Here is a 23,265-nt window from a genome sequence, read left to right on the forward strand (position 1 = left end):
TTCCGTTACTGCATCAAATTTAAAAAGATTTGTGAGTTTGAAACCTGAATCATTTCAGCTGAAGGCCGCTGAGCAGAGACATTCTGGAGCTGGCTGGCATGCCTGTGCAAACCGTTTATGCATTCCTGCAGCAGAATGGAGTTACTGTCTACCATTGCTGCCACATATACTTCCAGTTTTGTTGCCAAATCTTTTGATGGAAAGTGAGGGTTTGGGTACTGTTCTATCCTGCTCTTTGGATTACAATTGGGATAGCTTTTTTTTTAAAATTCAAACTTTTACCCCTTCTAGTTGTACCCTGTAATATCTGGATCTGCCTCCCAGATGACTCCCATCCCCCTACTTGGCAATGCACTGCAGAAGGCTGAAAAATGTGGACGCCAACAAATGGCCTCCACCAGGTTATGCAAAGAGTGAGGGTCACAGCCTAGCTCCCTGAATCAAATCCATGAGAACGCTAAATTTCAACACAATTTTGCACAATGTCCATAAAACAAAGAGCTTTCTCCTAGATTGGTTGATTAAAAGGAGCTCAGGAACTTACCACACGGTTCCTAAAGGAGATGTCAGAAGAAGAGAAGTGGAACAGAGCCCAAGGGACAGCTACAAAGGACCACAGCCATAACTGCAAGAAATCTCTAAGACTTCTGAGAAGCCTTGAGATTCTGGCAGATCTAGCCCATCTTTACATTGGAAAAGCGGAATGCTCAGGCAGCAAACACAGGTGCTTTTGGAAATTTCAGTGAGCCTCAGCATCTGTTTTTTTCCTTTTTTTTTTTTTTATGTAAAGAGCGATACAGTACCTCTCTATCACCCATGACAACAAACAGAGAAGCAAAAATTATCCAGCTTCAAGAAACTAGTTTGTTTATTAACATTTGAAAAACACACAGAAGAATCCTGAGCTAGCAAGAATTTCCAAATCCTAATTTCTTTCTAGAAACTAACAACAACAATAATTTATTTATTTTCCTTTAAGGATGTCAAGAATTAAAAAAAAAAAAGTATGTAATATGCAAATGCGCATTCCATTCAAAAGAATTTAAGACGTGTTTGTCCATCTCTTCTTCCAGGGACTCTTTCATATGTCAATCTCCTTTTTTTGAACTCCTGTACTTCTGAAAATCCTGAATGTGAAAAAGAAGTGGAAAAAAGAAAAACCATGATTAACTATATATACAACCTGTATGTAGACTTAACTGTGTGTTTCTCAGAAGCACTAACAGACTTTATCTTTGACTGGTATGTTCCCTAAGAAAAGTACCAACTGTCATAAAATAAAATGTGTACAGATTAATATTTGCTACTTCTTACTGCTACTGACCTGTTTTATGCATATTGTCCTGTATATTTATTATATATTATACCATCTCTGACCTTATACAAAAATTAATAAATCAACCTACACTATCCTTAACCACAATGTTTCAGAAAATATTTACTGTTTATTTTTATTTCATTAATACTACACTTAGAACTATTCTATAATTGTTGAAATTTAGTTATTTTTAACCAGACATGGTCATGTTTCTAAGTTGTTCAAAAAAGCTACTTACATTCATACTTACATAAGATTCAAGTGCTTTTACAATAAAGTATTTGAGAAATTGCTTATTCAAAACAAGTTACTGTAAGGAAATTATAAATACTATTATATTAATCTTTAAAAAAAGTGTTGTCAGAAAACTCTAACACCGACCTAAGGATTTGATCTGCTCCAGTGGAAATACTGGCTTGGTGTGGTGTCATGAATTATCTGTGGTTTAATGAGAGCTTGATCTGAAGCCTGAAGAAATCCCTGGGGTTTGTTCCCAGTGTGTCTTTTTAACTTGACTTGCTACACATTTCTTAAATTTTTGCTCTCAGAGGCTCTCACTGTATTAAGGTGAAGTTGGGGTTTTTTTGGTCAGTTGGGTTTTTTTTTCATTTGGTAGGTTGGTTTTTGAATTTTTTATTTTTTGGAGGGGATGTTGCATTAGCACGCAAAACTATTTCATATACTTATTTTTCCCCTGGCTAGTGAATTATAAAGTAGAATAAGCCTGTTCTTCCAAAATCTAAACCAAAAATCACTTTTCCTTGTTTTGATTTGATTCACATTCAAGTATACTTTTGTCCTACTGGGCAAGAATATTACAGAAAACTTATCAGCTGGAGATCACAGTGTTTTCAGAACACTAAAATGTGGCAAATTCAGGAGAATCTGCCCTGATCTCTACTGAAATATATTGTATGTAGAATTTTATGCTATCAGTGCTAGTTACAGGTTACTGAAATATCTGTTACCTACTCAGCAATACTGCAGGTCTCAATTTTTATTCTGAGAAGCAAAAGGTCTGTTCAGAGTTTCTGTATGAACATTTAAATTTACATAGCCTGAAAATTAAAAGAAGTTTACCATATCCAATTAACTTTTCTCTCTTTACCTCTGTAATTACCCAAAGAAGTCCATGAAAGAGTAATTTAAATTAGTTACTTAGGTTTTCATGAATGGGTCTGATTTAATTAGTGAAAGCATTTTAATGCTGTGCTGACCTTGTACCACTGAGAGATTTAATGATGGGCAGCAGCAGACAAATCATAAATGAAGTAACCTGTACTAGGCATTAGGCACTTTTTTTAAACAAATTTAAACTTGGATTTTTAAAAAAAATGTGGCATCTCACCTACAGGGAAATAGAATAATTAAAAAAAATACTACAATAAATGATATGGCAATACAGTCTGACAGGGACTTTCTTAGTTGCAAGACTCCATGGATACATACTATGGCTTATTAAAAAAGGTTTCAAGCTAACCATATTTGATGGAGTAAACCAGGGATAAGAAAATCACAAAAAAAGAGAAGCCTAATATTTTGTATAAGGACTGTACGCAGTTTCAGGGTAAACAACGTTTGAAGTACATATTATACCATCTCTGAAAATATAAGCTTTGGAATGATTTCAAGTGGAGAGTTTAGCCCTGGAGATACTAGCTAAAAAAATATTCCAAGAATAAGAAAATATATGAAAGAAACTTAGAAAATTTTACTCCATTAGTGCCCACAGCAAAACACAGCCATTAGTAGAATCTGAATTTCACTTTCAGGATTTGCTGAATCTCCTCTTTGTCCTATAGAGAAAATACAGTCTTTTGTTCAACCTTGTCCAAATCTATGTTTACAAAATAATCTTTCCCATAACTTTTAAATGCATTCTGGCATGCTCATTATCTATATTTTAGGCTCTGTCAAAGAGAAAGGAAGCTGAATCTTACACTATTGAAAAACTGTATTTTTCAATATTTACCAGGGAAAAATAATGGCAGTAACACAACTCTAGATCGTTTGGTTTAGCGCTTTTTAAAAATATATTTTTTATGTTCAAAACAAAACCTGTTAGGAACCTTTTGTCACAGAAGAAATACATATGCAATTGCTGGGTTGAATTTGATTTAACAACTATTTAAATAAAATACAAAATACAGTCTTACAGATACTCCTTGCAACTTTGCCGTTGAGTAACAAAAGTAATTTCAGTAAAATCTTCTTACTTTGGACCTACCTGTTTTAATTTTTTCTTTTGTCCATAAGAATGGAGAATTTTGTTTTCTCTTTCCTTTAGATGCTCCACCTATTTGTTTAAAATTCAGATTTTGAAGCTCATCCATATCATCAAAGAAATCAGAGAGAAAATCATCATGACCAAATGAATTACGTGGGCCTGTGGATGATGAGTTCCACATGGGCTGGTCAATCTGAATTTCTGGGCTTTTAAATGTTGCATCTCTAAATTCTTCTAGAAAACTCTTAGAGCTCTCCTGAGGTGCACAGTCACTGAAAGTTGCAAAGAAATCCTCTTTTTCAGAGTCTTTGGAAGAATGACCAGAGCTATCATGCATTCTGAAAGGCTGTCTTTGAACATGGAGAGAATTTTTAACATCTAGATGAGCAAAATCTTCACAGTCCTTTGATACAGCAAAGAAATCTGGCTTCCTCCTTGTAATTATATCTGATGAGCATGCCTTCTTTTGCATACAGCTTGGAAGATCAGACTTTAAAAAACCCTTATGATGATTCAGTGGAGGAATTAGGGCTTCAGAATTCATATGAGATGTTCCTGGTAGAGAAAAGTTTGAACCATTTTGTTTGGAGAATGAAAGACAAGTTTATTTTTTACATTTTACAGAAAAACAAGATGTCATTGAGCATTTTGATTGCAGTCTGTCTCATCAGAATAACTGACCTTACCATGATTAGAAGAGAAAGATTCTAATACATTCAGATTTTTTACTTGGTTTCAAAGGAGACACATTTCCCTAGTAATTCAAGGTATTACCTGTGCTGTTTTGTGCCTTATCAAGCAGCTCTAAAATCTGACAGTTTTGTTTATTATCAAGATACAATGCGTTGAAGTTATTCAGGCTTTCTGGGTGTGATGCACCTTTCACTGTTTTTTCTAGGTGAGAAGCAGCATTTAGGCTGTATGAAGATATCATGTCACTGAAATGCTGAAGCAATAAAGAAAATATGTCAGGAATGTTTATGGTGCATATCTGTACATACCACTGTCAAACATGAAAAATTAAACCAGTTGTTAAGATTCTAAGATGTATAAATTTTTGTTTACTGTAGCAAAAATAAAAGACTTACCAAAGCAGGAGAGGCATGTACAGTAGGCAATATACCACCTGTTTTAAATCTATAAACAGGGTAAGTAACAGTCTCTGTCTTGAAACACAGGAAAAGCAATATCTTAATAAGTTTATTCTCTTTCATTACTCCAAGACTGTAGGAAAGAGTGTCTGCAATGAACTGGCACCTATCACACATCACAGAGGAATTTAACTCAGCTTTTTCTGTCAATAAAGATGGCTTTACACATAATACAGTTATAACAATAGTATGCACAATTTCACATTCAGTGCCCAAATTACCTGTTCACTTGCTCCTTCACCTTAACAGAATGCTTCACCCATTTTCTTGAATGATAAAATATGTGCGTTTTTTATTGAATTAAATTATTCAGTCTATAATTTTCCCAGGTTTGAACAGTAGGAGCACATAATTCTTCATCTCTAGGGCTCTGTCAAATGCTTAGTACTATGAATTTCTAAGTGGTGGGTTGAAGGACAGATGGAAGGCCTGGAAATGCTTAATTGGAAAACATTTTTTACATTAGAAAAACACAAAAGCTTGCATGCTGATACAATACTCAATTTAGTGAAGCTTGAGGAGGAAGTTGATCTAATGAGTATTCTTTCAGTTAAGGAAATGCTCTCATTATCTTTTCACAAACATATTGGTGACTTGACAAAATCTGCTGAGAATCAGCAGACTCAGCATTTGGGATATGAATGATATGCTAAAGCCTGTAATTAATTTTTGAATTATACCAGCAAATGCACATGTAGCCTCAGATCAAAAAACCCAAACGAAATAACCACATATGACAACAGAGCAAAAAGATTGATCTAACACATAAAATAATTTTTGCCAACCTTTAAAACTTTTTTCGGAACCTCTGGCAGAAGTTCCTGGAGTTGATCAAAGCTTGCAAGAAATAACCTGTTCAGTGAAGATCCCTTCTTTAACATAAACTGAGCAACCAGAGGATTGATACATGGAAAAGTAAGCAGGCATTTCTCTGTCTGGAAATGGAAATGACTTTGTTAGATTGATACCTGACAAACTTTTTTTCCTTTTTTTCCTGTTACTATAAAGTCATATCTTACTGAATAAGTCATAGAGTATATCATAGAAAAAGAGCTTTCAAACAGTGTACTTTTACAGTCCATTTAAAACTCCTTTTTTTTTTACTACAGATGTAACATAGTATCATTTCTGAAAAAGAGTAAGTTCTGCATAACAGTTTGACAAAAAGCAACTCTAAAGATGTTTATTTTCTAAAGTGAATCATGTAAACTCGATTTTAAAATGCATGACCAGATTTACTATTACTTCTCCATTTTAAAGTGAGTTACCTAGATCAATATAAACTGACAAAACTGGTTCTGTTTTACAAAAGTTGTATTTGTTAAGAGCAGACAGGTGGCAAAAGCAGAAGTTGCCAGGGAGAGGATGAATGTCACAAACAAGGCAGCAAGTTGAGAGTAGCTTGTTATCAATGTCGGCTTCCTGTTCCTGACTTTCATACAGCACTGCCAGGATCAAATATCTTTAACAGAGACACAATACAATGACTCCTCTCAGTTTCTTACCAGTATCCTCAAACTCTAAACTGGAAAACCTATAATCCAATACCTCCCCTCTTGAAAGGCCATGCCAATACCTGCTTTATAACACTTCTGAATTTTGTAAAATCCAAAAACAATCTCAGCTTTACAAGACTTCAAAGTTTTCACATAAAATTAACAAATCCATATGTTTTATTTGAAAACCTTACTATACAAGTTAAAGGATATCATATATTTGACTGTGATTGATGGGCCTATTCCAGCATTTATTGGAATGAGTTAAATAAGTAACTCCGTGAGTTAAACAAGTTTCTACCATCTGGTACTAAAGCAAGTCAGCAAGCAATGCCACTGACTTCAGTAATGGATCAGCACTGCTGAATTTGGCTTCCTGCCCAAATGAGCCACTGCATGTTTATCTTTTACAATTTGGGTAGTTTTTTAAACCTAGTGCCTAGAATGGTACAAATTGACAGGCAGATGTGGAGGATAAACATCCCTACAGGTTAATCATGAAAGCACAGGGAAAGTCCAATTTGCCTCTAATTGTGCTGACAAGGATAATGGCAATAATATATATGTGTGTGTGTGTGTGTATGTGTGTATATATATATATCTCCGCATATATACTAGAAATATGCTTATATATATCTCTGCATATATATATCTGCATATACATGTATATACATATATAAAATGCTTATTTGAATAATATGTTTTAAGAGGACAGCAACAAGAAAGCCTAAAACTTTATGAATCTTAGGAAGAAAACTGTAAATTCATGGGAAATCATGGCAAACCTCAGATGGCAAGACTGAAAGCCAGGACTTGTCCAGCCACTCATGAGGACTGATATTAGATGCTATCAAAATGTTGTCAGCAATCTGACGAATTATCAGCGCTGTCTCTTCAATCCCTGGTGTAAGAACTACCTAAAAGTGATACATAATATTCTTGGTTAAAACTTACTCCAATGAGTGTCTTAATTTGCTACAGAAGTTGAGGTGGAAACTAAAGGTCACCCTGAACACAAAGAGTTGGTACTGCTGAGTAATTAAACCTGATCCATGCTTATCATGCAGACAAACTCCAACCTCTGACCACTAGCCTGGCTGCAAATTACACTCCGTATTTATGCAAATCCTATGTAGGTGAAATTAATTGATTTTTCCTATAGGTCTTTTTTATGTGATCAAATTTCTGGGTATAATATGAGTTCCTAATGAAACAGGCAATTGTGAGATGCCTATTAAATTTTAAGGAGATGTGTAACGCTTTGAAGCTGTAATTTCCACACAAGCTACACTGTTGAGTACACGAAATGAAAAACACTTTGTCCTCTCTGTAACTTTCATGTAATCAGGTAAATTTTATACAAATTTTAATATGCAAATAATAATGACTTTCATAAAGATCTGCACTAAATATTGGCAGCAAATAAGTAAAAAAAAAGTTATTATTATTTAAAAGGATATTACTTCACTCAAAAATTTAAGTTACCAACAATTTGGTAAATTGAATGAAACTTCTGCCCCAATTTTGAAGCTGATTATTCTAGATACTAAAACAAATTTTCGATTCTAGATTTCCTGATTTTTAAAGAAAAAGGTTAATTTATCTTGTCACATTAAAAAAGCAAACCAGCTGACAGCAAATTATTTCTTTATTTCTTCTGTCACATCAGCAACACAATATTGAAATTTCAAATTAAGACATAAGGAGGATTAATATATATTCTAATAACTTATTAAGGGTATTATATAATTCTTTGACTCCTAGTCATTCAACTGCTATTTGAATCTGATTCAACTTGTACTGCAGTCAACACAGTCTTTTCACTGACTTCAGCAGCACTGAACTAAGATCCTCTTCTATTTTAGTAATTTTGAGCTATTTTATGTTTTCAGTGTAGAAGGCATACTTGATTGAGCTCTTTAGAAATATCGTATCATGAAGAAAAAAACTACCTTCACTTCAAAGTCTTCTGACTTCGGTGTAAGTTCAATTAGAATGGCATAAATTGAGACAAGGTTAAGCAGAGTATTTCCCTTGAGACTGTACCTGTAAAACAGTTTCACTGGATCATAAATATTTAATATGCACATGTAATTATCTCAAACCATTTGTTCCATGTCTTCATAAATATCTGCTTCATTTCCTGGAATTCAGAATACTGGTACAGTTTGAGCATTAATATCTGTGGAAGGAGAGCTAGGATACATTAAGGGATTGACTGCTGAAGGATGGACTGTAAGGAAAGAAAACAGAGTCAGTCTACAGCAAAGCAAGTCTGGTCTGAAAAGCAAAGGTCTGGATCAAGGTCAGTCACTGGAGACACTGGAGAAAAAACAGAGAGGAAATTAAGCAACGACTTGCTTATAGAAAAAAAAATCTCAAAAGAGGTAATAAATTAATGTTTATTAACTATGTGAACAAAAGGTGTGCTTCCATAGCAAAAGGAGAACTACCGATGGACTGGAAGAACACTTTAAGAACGTTTCCCTGTTGCAAACTATATACAGTGGTAGTAACACAGTAATTCACAACCATGCATTTGTAGGGTGAATTTACTTCAAACAGATGTAAGAATAATTCCAGTGTTTCATATCCTTAGAGTTGTGAAATTTCTGGACCCGCACATTTGCAACACACCTCACCTCAGTATTGCCTGCCTCAAACTCTGTTAATTTGTAACAACCATTTCTTTGTCTCTTGTGTAAGACTGAAAATAGCTTTACAAACAAAAACCAACTTTTCGAACATTTTGGTGGTCTCCAGTGATCACTGTTACTTTTATTATTTCACTGAGTTTTTCAATAGGAGCATAACAAGATTGTAACTAAGTGAAAAACTCAAAGACCACTAGAAATATGAGACTACAATATTCGTATTTTTAAGAGAAATGTATTCCTACAGAGAAGTTCAAAGAAAAATGAGTAACAACTTGTTCTAATAAGCTGCTTTCTTTAGGGACAAGTTGGTTTTAAAAATACTAGGATAACAAAAGAATTTCACAACTTACTCTAAACTCAGTCTTTCTCTGGAATAGAAAATAATCCAACAGCATGTATATTGGAGTGATAATGTCACCAGCCTTGATATTACAGTGTCACAGGAGTCCTCACAATTTAGTTCTTCCATACTCTACCATGGAATTTAAATACAGAGTAAAAACTAAATAAATACATTACCATGGCTGCCCACGCTTTTAATGAGTATCAATATAATATGCAGAAACCAGATCAAACACAAATACAGCTAAATAATGTAAGCATTAAGGACACATATGGGAATTGGGAGAACTAGCTTTTACTCCCAACTTTTATTTTCTTTGAACTTCAAAAGGTTGATTCACTGCTTCATGCCTCTTTTTCCTTCCTCTAAAAAGAAAGTGTCAATACCTTTTTAGGCTGTTCTTAAGATTTTTTGGGAACTTCAATAATGCAAAACATTGTTATAAACTTCTGAAGTACTTACTTAGCCTATACAAATCATATTACACCTACATTAACTATATAAAGTACAACATCACTAATAGCAGCAGCTTGTAGGAATGTCTACGTTGTACTTGTAATACTAATTGATTATTTAATTATTTATCTATCTTTCAGAAGCAGTTCTTCTACCTGCAATCTGTTTTGCTGCATACCGAAATTTAAGTAGTATGCTATTGCTTAAGCTAATATTCTTTATTAAAAGCAGGACAAATTATTCAGTAGACTAATTCAGTTGACCATCCAAAATGGGAGGAATTAATATACACATTGGTAAGAGAATACAGCCCGAAATGCATTTAATTGGTTGTTATTTTCAAGTATGCATCCTTTAACTACATTTCATATAATCAAATCACAGGTCAAATGTTACTTTAGTGAAGAAACTGAGAACATTTTAAACTAGTCAAACTGGCACAGAATTTCAGGGTTAATGATTTGTGATGTGAAACCATGCATGAATTAAATATGATTATGAAGAAGAAAGATATGCTAGAAGTCTGAAGATATGGCCTAAAAGTGACCCAACACATAACAGAACTTGGACACAATAGTTTCATTTTTCAGTAGTTTCACAGTACCTGCAAAAAGATTGCAGTACATTCATCTATTGTCAACACAACGTATCGATCTATACTTCCAAAGAGCCTTAAGGAATAACTACTGCTTCTTTCAACAAAGGTAATGCTGTAACTGAAGAAGTAAAATTATTTTATTAAAACTCAAGCAATAAAATACTACTATTTTCTTAAAGCAAATGAATAACATGTACCCTTTAATACAGTTTTTAAACTTACACAGTCTTGATCTTTCTCAAATGCTCAGTTCACTGTAAGACACACTTGAACAATACACATCAATGTAGCAGTGATTTAGTGAAATTAAACTATGTTGCTAACTGCATTGAGCATGACCTTGATATCCAGGCTTTGAGTTTACAAAAAAAAAGAGGTAATATAGAAACTAAGATAGATAATTTGAAACTCCTACTGACTAACTTTGCATATTGCATTTCTTTTCCTCCTTTCATGATTGTGCAGCACAAGGCAAAGCAAACTCCCTGATGGCCATTGGTATGATCCTAAAATTTCTCAGTGACTTAAAACAGCCAGCAGCACAGCCTCCTGTTGTGTTTTACTAGGAAACACAAGACACCTAAACGTGAATCTGCCAGCAGTATGGCCTCTAGAAACTTGTATGGGCAGTGTATTCAGATGTTTTAAAAAAACTAAACTATTACCTTTTCTGAAATTGTACAGCTCTTTACTCACCTATTTAACCTCTTCACCAGTGCTAAAAGGAGCTAGTGAGAAAGTAACAAAACAGCGCTCCCAGCTATTTGGCTTATGGCCAGACTGAACAGAGAACTTGAACAAGTCAGAGTTTAAAAGCATGTCAGATTATGTGTTCAAATTTTAAAAGTCAAAGACATAAATTTTTTTCCCCTACTGAACTGTAATAAGACGCAGACCAAAAATGGCTCCACAGCTGACTCGAGGATAAAGCTAGGAAAAAAACTGGCATGTCTCTCCAGCAACATGGTGAAATCAGCTACCCGTATCTCTGTCACCATGTCTGAGAGATATTGTTGCTCTGGTCCCTATTTCTATTTTTCTTTTTTTTTCCCCCTCCATCAGATAAAAGGTAGCTTTACCAGGTATGTATTACTGTGAAAGCAAAATTCAAGAAAATTATGTTAAAGTAAATAATAAAGAAGCCCAATAATTTACAACCCTGGCAGTTTTTGTACAGGTTATAGAGTACTAAAAATTAAGTGAATAGTAGATCTGAATTTTATGAATAAATTAGCTTTTGTTTTAAACTTCGTCTCTCCCAAATACTGTGATGCATCAGAAAATAAGATGTTTTACTATTTTTCAGTTTGGGTATTTAGCATAGCTTCACCAGATAAAAACAACAACAACAAAAAAAAAACCCCAAAAGCAATTTTCACAATGAATTAAATACAAAGTCTTCCAAGGACGAAGAAGCATTAAAGAAAAATAAAAAAAGATTAGCATTACAATTTTCAGAGAAAAGTAGACAATTTAAAAAGTTGTTTTGATTAAAAAGTACCACCTCATTATAACAATAAAAAAAAATTGGCCAATTCTATTCTGGTAGGCATGTGTGTGAATCTCTAGTACTAAATTATCAACTTCAACAGAAAAACTATATTCTTGTCTCTTAAAATGTTAATAGTGTAATTGCAGAAATGTACCTGATAGCTAAGTAAATGACTAATACATGATACAGTAGAACAACATACATGTCCTGAAAATCTGAAAATAAATAGTCCATATAGATTCTTTTCACTCACTTGGACTCAAAAAGCTGAAGAATATCTGGCATATTAAGAAGACCTTCAGTTGTCAGAAATACATATGGAATCTGTACTTCCAGAAGACAGGAACCACCACGATTCCCTGAAACATTTTGTATATGTAAGACAATAGTTTAACAAGCAAAAAAACTAAGGATACATTTAATGGACATATCTTTTAAAAATGCAAGTTTTATTCATCTTCAATAAAACTCTTCCACTCTATAGGTTTTTTCCCCCCAGATTAAACTCTTGAATGCCATTGAAATTACACTTTAATTCAGATTTCTTTAGATCTACAACATTCCCTTAGGATGAGGAAGCGTGGATACAGCTTGCAGAAGCTGTAAACAACCTGGGAACTTGGCACAAGTCTCTTATAAACCCACATGTACTACTACATCCTAGCCAAAACTAGGGTTACACTCAAAGAAAAACACCTCCTTGCTGCACAGATAACCCAGCTCTGTTTATTTAGCTTTATCCTTCAGGACATACTACTCATTCTCTTCCACAGGCACATGAATGTACCATTTTATGGAACAGAAAATGTTTTCATATGTCAGCCTGTTTATTACAATTCTGGAGAGCACTTACCCATTTGTACTGTTTCAGGGAGGGTGGTTTTAAAAGTCATATAAGTAACATTCAGATTTTTGCACAGATTTTTCCAGCCAGAATTTTCAGAATAATCATATTCCATTACTAATGAGAAGTGTGTCCAAGGGAAGTCAGGTCCAAGTTGCTGATTATGTACAATAATGCAGGAATATCTACTAAGGCTTAAAAAACCCCAACAGAACATGAATAAAATTACATGCAGGTAGAAGTACCCTCAGAGCAAAATAAACACAGTGTTACTTTGACAAATTCTAACTGCTAAAGTCTGTTTACAAAAAAATATTTACTCTTCCTGCCTAAAGTTCCAACTCCCTTAAAAATTCATTTAAAAAATAAAAGCTGTACTCTTCTCCCTACAATCATCTCCCTGAAATATATTTTCCAGAAATGTCGTAATTTGCCATTTCTTCTGTTACACTCTTTCACCACTTTTCCCTAAAACATGAAAAAATCATGTTTTTCTACATATTTCTCTTTAAAAGCTTTTCTAAAACATGCAAAACAACATATAAGGCTAGGAATATGCAACTGTTTGTCCTCTGAGAGTTCCTCTGAGCCTTGCTAAGCATTTTTCTAGAGTGGACAAAATTCTCCACTTTAAAAATGAAGGTGTAGGTTCATATAATGAAAACTTCACTTCAGATTGGAAAGTGCCATAGAAATTAAAAAAAGTAACTAAAGTTTCACTGACCTTATTCCTGACTAAAGAAATTGTTCTCAAGAATCAAGAATTTAACTTACCTGCTTATGATCTCTTTGCAACCTAAATGGCTTCCTTTTTTCTCAGAATTCAAATCCACAACTTTCAAGCCTGCTTAAAAATAATTAAACAGTTGATGAAATAAATGAGCCTCTATGTCTACGAATCAATCCACAACAGTAAGTAGCAAACGTGGAACAACACAAGTTATGAAAATTTTAAGTATTACATACTCTGTCTTGCTGAAGTCCTACACAATTTCAGTTTGTATTGTACTGTTGGATGTAATGATTTAGAAACTTCCTTCTCCGAACCCAAGGAAAAAGTAACACAAACAAGTTTCACTTCTCACAAACTCACAACCCTGTTACCTTAAAATGAATAATTAAAGAATAATACAACAGGAAGTACATTTGCTCCTTTATAGGTTAAATTTCTTTATACATTTTATACATTTGAAATTTTAACTGAAAGATGTATCTAAGAAGGAATATCGGTATTACACAAGTGCTTCTTTTCAAAAGTGTAGTTGGATTGACCTGTGTTAGCAACCAAGTCTTAAGATCTTAAAACAAATAAAACCCTTTTCATTAAATATTACTATTAGTAAAAGCACTGTGAACATGCCTCCTCCCTTTCAAAACATTCTAAAAGGCAGTCTTTCTTCTTTTAAGAGCACAGGAAATCTTAACTTTATTTTTAAAGGCAAAAGAACAGTGTAGTACATGACACGTGATAAAGTTCATGCCAGTAGGATTTATGAAAAGGGATTTAAAAAAAACAATATAAAAGGATCAATTACTTGCTCTAAACATAACTATAGTCTCAAATTACAATTTTTCTGAAACATGTTTGTTTTACCAGCTGAATTTGCAGTGTTGAACTAGCTTGTTCAGAAATTACTCACAGGTAAAATGCTGAAATGATGAAAGTGCTGTTTGTATCAGCGGGGAGGTGGGTTATTGGAAACAGAATTTTTTTACCTTGATTTTTATATATTGCTAGAGTTTATGCTGACATACTTAACAAATTAGCAAACAGGATCAGCAACACATAGCTAGGGGAAAATATGATCTGTACCCAACTACTCATTCAAGGCTTTATGCTGGGGAGTTTAGTCAAGACTTTTAAAATCTAACTGCTCTGAATAAGCTTGCAAGGAAGAAAGCTTGAGACCAATGATCAGCTAAAAACAATGAGACAATCTGATCAAGATAACAGATGCAAATATAATTAGGCAATGGGCTAATTGTTCTGTTAAAAAAATCTTTGACTCAACAGATACATTTCACTCTCTTGCAATAGAAAACATCATACCACTCTTAATCAGGAGAAAATAAAATTAAAAAAAAGAAAAAAGGCTGATGGAATAGTTAGAAAATATTAAACAGTGAGAAAAGTATGTAGAAAGGCTCCTGATGAGAAGAAAAGGGAGAAACACCTGCACCAAGCATTCAAACAAGAATGCAGCAACCCACAGAATAACAGCAACTTTTTATTTCAAAATTATACATAAAATAATTATTTACCTTCTATCATAGATAATGGGTGAATGAAGGCAGCTTTTTCTCTTTCAGAGTCCATCCTTGTAATGATTAGTATCTGTATGAAAACAAGTAAAAGAAAATCTAGTAATATAAAAAAATTATTCTTTCAGCCTGCATACATCTTTCTTTCTCCTTTGCACAGAAAACACAAGATTGAATAAACAGATGGCAAAAATAGAAACTTTGGAGTTTTCCACAATGACAATCATAGAATATCTCAAGTTGGAAAGGACCCAAAAGGATAGAGTCCAGCTCCCTGCTTCTCACAGGACTACCTAAAACTAAAACAAATGACTATGTCCAAGTGCTTCTTCGACATGGACAGGCTTGGTGCTTTAACCACTTATGTAGGAGTCTGCTCCAGGGAAGACCACCCTCTAAGTGAAGAATCTTTTGCCCAATATGTCTGAACTTCCTCTGACACAGCTTCATCCAGTTGCTTGTGTCCTATTGCTGGTCACCAGAGAAGATACGCACCTTCCCCTCTGCTGTCTTGCTTGAGGAAGGTGTAGGCTGTGATGGGGTCACGCCTCAGCCTTCTCTTCCCTAAGCTGAACAAGAGAAGTGACCTCAGCTGCCCCTTCTCTTGCCCTTGAGGCCTTTCAATGTATCTTGGTCCCCCTCCTCTGGACACAGAAAACAGACAAGTTTGATAGCCTCCTTGTATTGTGGCACCCAGACCTGCCCCCAGCACTCGAGGTGAGGCCGCCCCAGTGCAGAGCAGAGCGGGACAATCCCCTCCCTTGCCCGGCTGGTGATGCTGTGCCTGATGCACCCCAGGACACGGGTGGCTCTCCTGGCTGCCAGGGCCTCAGTCAACTTGCCATTAACCCAGACTTCTAGTCTCTTCCCACTGCACTCCAGTCTCTTCTCTCCCAATTTTTATGTATAACCACAATAGCCCCACCCCAGGTGGAGAATTTGGCACTTGCTCTCAGTATAGTTCACACAGCTGGTGACTGCTCAGCTCTAGTCTGATTTTTCTGTAAGGCCTTTCTACCTTCAAGAGAGTCCACTACTCCTCCTAATTTAGTATCATCAGTAAAATCACTTAATGTGCTTTTGATTCCTGTGTCCAGATGACTTATAAAAACATTTAAGAGCACTGGCCCTAAAACTGAGCCCTGGGGAACACCACTGGCCACCAGCCTGATTCCATTCACTGCAATTCTTTGAGCTCAACCAATCAGTCAATTGCTCACCCAAGCCAGTATTATGGACTTGTCTAGCTCTGTGATGAACAGTTCATCCAGGATATTGTGAGAGACAGTATCAAAAGTCCGCTAAAATTAAAAACCACACTCACTGGCTTCCCTTGGTCAACTAGATGGGTCACCTTGTCATAAGTGGAAAAAGAAAGGAAATTAAGTTGTTTAAGTAGCACTTTTCTCTTGTGAGCCTGTGCTGGTTGTGGCCAATGACTGCACTGTCTCATGTGTTCTTCAGTAATTCCCAGAACAACCTTTTCTATAATTTTACCAGAGGCTTCCTTCTTTCCCTTCTTGAAAACTGAAACAACATTTAACATCTTCCAATCAGCTGGAATCTCTCCAGACTCCCAAGACTGCTGAAAAATAATGGAGACAGGTCCCACAATGACAGTTTTGAGCTTGTTCAGTAGCCTGGGATGAACCCCATTGGGCTCTATAGGTCTATGCACATCCAGATGGAGCAGCAAGTCTCAAACAAGTTCAGGATTGGCTGAGAGTTTATCATCATCCTCAGTCACAGTCTTCTAACACTGGTCTCTGGGGATGGAAGACAGAGGCAAGAAAAGGCACTGAATGTCTCTGCTTCATCTACATCCCTGTTTGTGAGGTGACTAACCTTGTTGAGCAACTAACCAATGTTGTCTCTGATTTCCATTCTGCTCTTGACTGATTTAAAAAAGCATTTTTTGTCATCCTTCACAGTGCTGGCCAGCTTGAACTTCAATTGAGCTTTGGCCACATAAATTTTCTCCCTACAGGAGTGAACAGCCTCTCCATAGCCACTTCATGTCACCTGTTCATAAGTGACTTCCAAAGTCCACACATGTTCCTTTTCCACCTAAATTCTAAAAGATCCCTGCTCAACCATGCCAGGCTTCTGCCTTGCTTGCTTGGCTTTCGACACGTTGGAATTGCCTGCTCCTGTACTCAAAAAAGATGGCTCTTAAAAAGTGACCAGCATTCCTGGACCCCAATACCTTCAAAAACAGATTTCCCCTGGATCTTACTAAGTAGCTCCTCCAGCAGTCTCAAGTCTTCTCTCCCCATATTCAAGGTCAAAATTTTGCTGGCAGTTTTTCTCCAACCATCAACAATTTGGAACTTGGGTGTATGTGTGCATTATTATTCTGAATAAAGCTCTTCTAGAAGAAACCTTAAATGGGAATATTTGATTGAAAATAAAAATGCTACTTAAAGGTAACTGTCTAAAGATATTATACCACACTATTACTATTGTACTAGACAGATTTGTCACATTATAAGCACTATCCTTTACGGAGACAAAACTTCAACTAAAGATATCTAGAATTTAGCCTGCAAGGTACTGATGTACTGGAGGGAGGTACTGAATGTATTGCTGAACTAATTAGAAAGATTTTCCAGTCCGTAGATAGAGTCATTAAAGAGTTCCTGCCAGAGATCTGAGATTCATTAAATATTGCTTAAGACAAAAATATTGAAAAGGATTAGAGTCTACCAAACTGACACAGTAATAAAAAGAATCACCACCAGAGAAGGTGTTTGCCTTGTCCATCATTTCAACCGATACAAACTAAACATGTGCCATATGACGTATATAAAGAAGAATATGTACCTACATACATACACCAGACTTTCTGACATGATGATCTCTGAACTTTTATGCCATTGTATAGACACTTTTTGTGGTGTACACAAGATTTTTAAGAAGGCACACAGCACTGTCTGTTTCTTAAGACTAAAGACATAAGATAATCATATGTGTAAATATTAAAAGCATGTTAGATCTTGCCAGAAAAGAAATTCTGGTCAGATAGACAATCATAAGGCAGATTTCAATTTTCCAAGTAGGTGCACAGAAGAGCCACTTGACAATCCATTGGCACCTTTATAAGCAGTTTTGGACAACTGCATTTAAAAATGTAGACCTGCTTTTCTGCACAATTCAACAGGAGACTCATTATATGTTCATCTAATTATATGCTAGATGATCTAGATGAAATTTTTTGTCATGTCCTATCTAATCATAAGTACAAAGATAATGAAAGATAGAGCAAAATTAATTTTTTTTTCTAAACCAGCAGTAACTTCTTCCTTATAAAGGAAATGTACCATTACAATCCTGCATCAATAACAACTTTGGCTAATAAAAGGATAATGCGATTATCATATTTCACATCATATTAACTGATACTGATGTGATATGATAGAACAGTAAATAGTTTATTGAACGCAACTTTTACTTCTTATTAAAACCAAAATACTCCTACCTGTTCTGGCTCATTGAAACCTGTCTCTGAATGTTAGGAAACAGTAAACAATTAATAATTGTTAATGAAATCATATATAGCCTTACATTGCACGCATATCTCTGTATGACTAAGTGAAGCAAGCAAGTAAAAGCTCAGGAATTATAGCTAAAATTTTTAAAAAATCACAGCTAGTAGAGTTCAGAAGAAAAGCCAAATTATCACTGAGCTGACATCAAGATGACAAAGTTCTCATAAGCCTCCTACTACAACATAATCCTAATGTCACAAAGCAAAATGTGTTGCTCTTAAGAAGAAGAAAAGGATGCAAAATCATCTTAGTGTGTCTGTTGAAGGGTAGACAACAAGACAATCAATTTATTTTTGTTGCTTTGTTTTAATTTTAAATTCTAAGAGGGTGTATAATAAGCTGTTATATTGTTCTTCTCAGCAAAATTTAATCAAAAGATGTACAGAGCACCTACTGAAACTCTTAAAAGAAACACAAGAAGAATAAATCCTCAGGAAGTGAAGTATGGAAAGAAGCTAAAATAAAGTAAACTTAAAGAGATTTTTTGGCTGTGTTTAGGAGCATAAATTCTATTCCAAACAATTAGAACACTTAAACACTATGCATTTCATTCTGTCTGTTTCCTAATGTGATCAGTATTCTGTAAAGAAACAATAAATATTCTGTAAAGGAAAGAGGTATTTTGCACTGTGTTGTATCACCCAAAATACTCACATATCCAGGAAAGAAAATATTTGGATAATTTGAATATCGTCCAAAGCCCTGTCTTCCATGCCCAAGTTATCACTCACAGATATTTGCTTTTTATGTAACTCAAATGCCAGGAGGTTGGCCTGATAACCTCTGCTTAACCAGTGTATCTGTGGATAACAACACTCACACTCTCCTTGGTGTATGTGGAGTACACCACAGTGTACAATCACGCAACCGTGACTTGTGCTATGATTCTCTCCATGTCAGATGATCGATACTTTCAAGTAAAAGGTTATATCATAATTTTTAGTTACTGATGTGATACAATATACTTATCAGGAAAACAAAACCACCTGCAACAAGATAAATCCTCGGCAGTGTTAAAACTCTTTTGCATGTTATTTCATGCATGCAGCAAGGGGAGATTTGATCAAACAAAAACTTGTACTGCTGTGACAAAGTTCTTAAAATTTATGTTACCCTTAATAGACACCATGAGGTAATTACTAGGCTTTTTTTCCATACACAAACACTTGATAAAATATAGTTTTGCAATTATTTATATTATCTGGAACAATTTTGTTTGCTAAGAGAAATTGGTTACATTGTTTGTTAACCTTAACACTGTGCTTCTCTCCATAACTTTTCATCCAATTTAATATTTCACGCTGAAGTGCTGTTATTTTGGGATGTGTTTCGTGCTTTTTCTGGCTGCTGTATTGCACAATCTTCAACTGCCTCCAGATATTATTCAAACAGGATTCTAAAATGTTTTTATAGATATCCTTTGCCTTGGACAAATAACCTGTTAATAAAGCAACAAAAGAAGTAAATGCAGTGACAAAAGATAATTGTCAAGCATTGTGTTCAATATGTACATCAATTCAAAATCTATGTGACAGTATCTTGCACAAAAACAGATGAAAATTTAATGACTCCCCAGTATGGAAGGAGAATATGACCACTAATCCTGTACATAAATGGCATTTTTAAGACTTTATGTAGTATCTGCTATGTAACTCCAGCTAGAATTATACAAGATTACATCCTAAAGCTGCAGATGCTAGCAGCAACACTGTTACATTTAATTAACCTATATCATTTATATTAAGTAACAACAGTATTTCTATCACCATTGTCTAAAGCTTTTTTGTCCTGTGTTTACCTCTCAGATAACTCATTATCACAACTATTCTCAACTTTGAATGATGCCTTCTATGTATAAATGGTGAACAATGCTGGTGTTATTTGAAAATGCATAAAGAATAAATACACCCAATATAACTACATGACGAATCACACAGCACAACGTCCTGGGTTGCAGTGTATTCTACTACCATCTTGATGAGCTGTTGAAACCAGGTGGGGCAGTGTTTCCTTGCCTCCTCCCTCTGGACTATCTTCTGCTAATGAGCCCATCAATGCCTGGCCGCATGACTCATCATCCCATTGGGAGATGCTCCACCCAGAAGGAGGAACCAAGCATTTCATCCTGGATATAATCTGAGATTCTGAGCACCACAGCCACCCTTACCACTGGATTCCCAGAGGACAGGAGCTACACAGCCACCACTGGACCTTCCAAGGAAGAGCAGACCCCTCTACAGGACCACCACTTCAACAGAACCACATCCAACACTTCAGGAGGACTGCAGCCACCATCTTATCAGACTGCTACTGCCACCCTGACTAACAGGGTGTCAGGTTGTATCCTGACTCTGTCAGTTTGAACCAGTGTTTTCTGCCTTTTTTTAAAATTTCCCTATTAAATTGTTATTCTGACTTGGTGCCTCCCACTGGTTTGTTTTCAAGCTAGTACACACAACACCACAACGGTGAAGACACGAGGCCTACTTAGTATCTTGCTCAATTTTCTAATTTTTTTTCAGATCTTTTTTACTTGTACAGTTTCCTGTGTGAGCTGTTGCTCAGGTTTGGAAATACAGGTGGTTTCTGTAATTCTGAAATATCATCTAGGAGTGGTTCTGCTACAATAAACAGTGGAGGAAGAACTGTTCATTTTTTCTTTCTCCCATCCTTCTACGTCATTTATAGTAAGTATAGAAAAGAATTGTGCCTAGGATTCTACTTATGTATTCATTCTGTATTCTTCTTCTTACTCTTTTATTGTTTATAGAAACATTTAAGGAAATACAAAATAATTTAATTTTCCTACAGTTCAGTTCATGGCAGATGTCTTACATTTTACATCAATTTTAAGGAAACACCATCCATCAGGGGATAGTTCAGACTGAAATTAGATGCTCCGAAGCAACTTTATCTCCTATAAAGACAGAGGGAGTCTGACTTTTCTAGGGCATTCGTAAGCACTGACTTCAGCTTCTTATGGATCTATCCTGATAGAGGTATCTGAAAATTCACAATACACAACTATGGGAATTTACAAGCTCAGCACTATCATTTCAGGCATTAAACTGGGTTACAGTGGATTGCCATATTCCAAATTTGAATAAGACCAGAAAAGCTCAAAAAAAACTTCTATGTAAGTCCAATGTTGTACTTTTAAACTTCCTTCCACATGACACACTAGATAACATTTAAGATTTTGCTTAAAATGCTCTCAGATTTAAGTACTCACTTCCATGAAGCCTAATGCTATTTTGTGTGGAGAGTGTTCCACACTCACAAAAGATATATGGCAGATAGGGAAGGACTTGACATTTTTGCATTCCTCCATTTCCACACAGAGATTCCAAAGAAAATTTGTCATTCTGAGATACAAGACACATTACACATGTGGAAGTTCTTAACAATCCATGGAATAACATAAACAATGGTCTATTAGTCATGAACTAAGCATATACCCCAATGGCAAAGAGTCACAGCTACAAACATGAGGGACGGTCAGCAGAACACACACAAAGCTTTGGTTTTCTGGGTATCATTATTCAGTATTGAAAACAAACCTAGAGCTGTATCCAAGCCACATGTTAGTAGCAGATCTCGAACTGTCACTAGCAGGTGTACCAGAGCAGCATGTCTGAACAGCATGATCTCCTTCTCATCTATTTTACCTTTACAAATAGAAGACAGAGGTGTGGTCTACAGAAAATTTTACAACTCATATAACATATGTATGTAATCAGTTTAAAAGATCCTGGTATCTAAGCATTTTCATTAAACACACTTAAACATAGATAACCTTCAAAGGTTAACTTTCAGATCTGGTGGTCTTTCCAAATAGCTTAAAATATAACATAACTTTTCCCAGGTCCTCTGACCCAAAGCAAGTGGCACACAGGGAAGCGTTTTTGAAAGGTGTGTACAGATACATGGGGCTTGCTGGAGCAGGAGATAACAGTTCCCCATGGCATATCATTAAAACCACATTGCTTTACTGATTTTAGTGTGGCAATTCTCTACACCTAATTAACGTCTCATGATGAGAATCTTCACCTTCAAGAAGGTAAATTTGGATGACATCTGCTTCTTCTTAGACCCATATAAATCAAACCATTTACGGGCTTCCTATTCTGTATTATGTATCCATTTTGAATATATATTCTAGGACTTGATTGAACCAGACCGAATTTCTAGTCTGAAGACAGAAGGTATTTTTGGGAATTGCACACAGGTAATAGTAGCATTCATTATCATAAACCAGATATTTTTGAAAACTCAACTGCAGAGTAAGCGTGCGTATGAAATACATACTTCAAGATGCTAAAAATGGTTGAGGAAGATAATTAAAGTGTAAATTACTACAGCTGAAGGTGCATTCTAGGAGGAAAATAGTAGCTAGTTCTGTGTACTGGGATTAACATAACTTTTAATTCAAAAAGACAAGCAAAGCACTTAGGAAGGAAAAATCAACTTAAGGACACAGCATACAGAAGGACTTAGCTGGAAACTGCATGAAAGGCTAAGATCTTGCAACTACTCTGCATCGAAATACAGAAAGTGAATGTTCAGCTCTGTTAGTGAAGGTGCTGAAACCGAAGGACTATGTCCAGCTCTTTACATCAAACACCATAAAAACTCAGTGAGGAATACAGGTCATTTAGAAACAAAGTAACACAGTTTTATGATGAAAGACTGGAGCACTTGGTGATAGTTGATGCAGAAAAGACCAGCAGGTGAATAATAATCTGCTAAGAGATAAGACCAGCATAGTAAGTGATTGTTTTCTATGTTCACTCAGGGATTAAGGGGCAAATAGATCAGAATACCCTGGAGCAAAGTGGAATAAGACTGGATATTGTGAAACTATTTAAGACAA

General features: G+C 35.4%; 1 protein-coding gene across 1 annotated transcript in view; it reads right to left on the reverse strand.

Annotated features, from left to right (window-relative positions):
- Positions 1-850: 850 nt before the first annotated feature.
- SHOC1 (shortage in chiasmata 1) overlaps positions 851-23,265 on the reverse strand; it is a 45,289-nt gene continuing 22,874 nt past the window's right edge. The window contains exons 14-25 of the mRNA XM_042015306.1: positions 21,953-22,060; positions 19,643-19,830; positions 14,845-14,917; positions 13,357-13,426; positions 12,592-12,776; positions 11,992-12,097; positions 8,145-8,238; positions 6,978-7,109; positions 5,482-5,631; positions 4,320-4,491; positions 3,546-4,100; positions 851-1,127 (exon numbers count right to left, since the gene is read on the reverse strand). Of these exons, the coding sequence (XP_041871240.1) occupies positions 1,033-1,127; positions 3,546-4,100; positions 4,320-4,491; positions 5,482-5,631; positions 6,978-7,109; positions 8,145-8,238; positions 11,992-12,097; positions 12,592-12,776; positions 13,357-13,426; positions 14,845-14,917; positions 19,643-19,830; positions 21,953-22,060 (1,928 nt within the window). The 3' untranslated portion in view covers positions 851-1,032. The remainder of the gene's footprint in view (positions 1,128-3,545; positions 4,101-4,319; positions 4,492-5,481; positions 5,632-6,977; positions 7,110-8,144; positions 8,239-11,991; positions 12,098-12,591; positions 12,777-13,356; positions 13,427-14,844; positions 14,918-19,642; positions 19,831-21,952; positions 22,061-23,265) is intronic.

Source organism: Corvus kubaryi, unplaced genomic scaffold (assembly GCF_017639235.1).
Source record: "Corvus kubaryi isolate FWS band 111438036 unplaced genomic scaffold, C.kubaryi_AGA036_p1.0 split3-37296, whole genome shotgun sequence".
Taxonomy (NCBI): domain Eukaryota; kingdom Metazoa; phylum Chordata; class Aves; order Passeriformes; family Corvidae; genus Corvus; species Corvus kubaryi.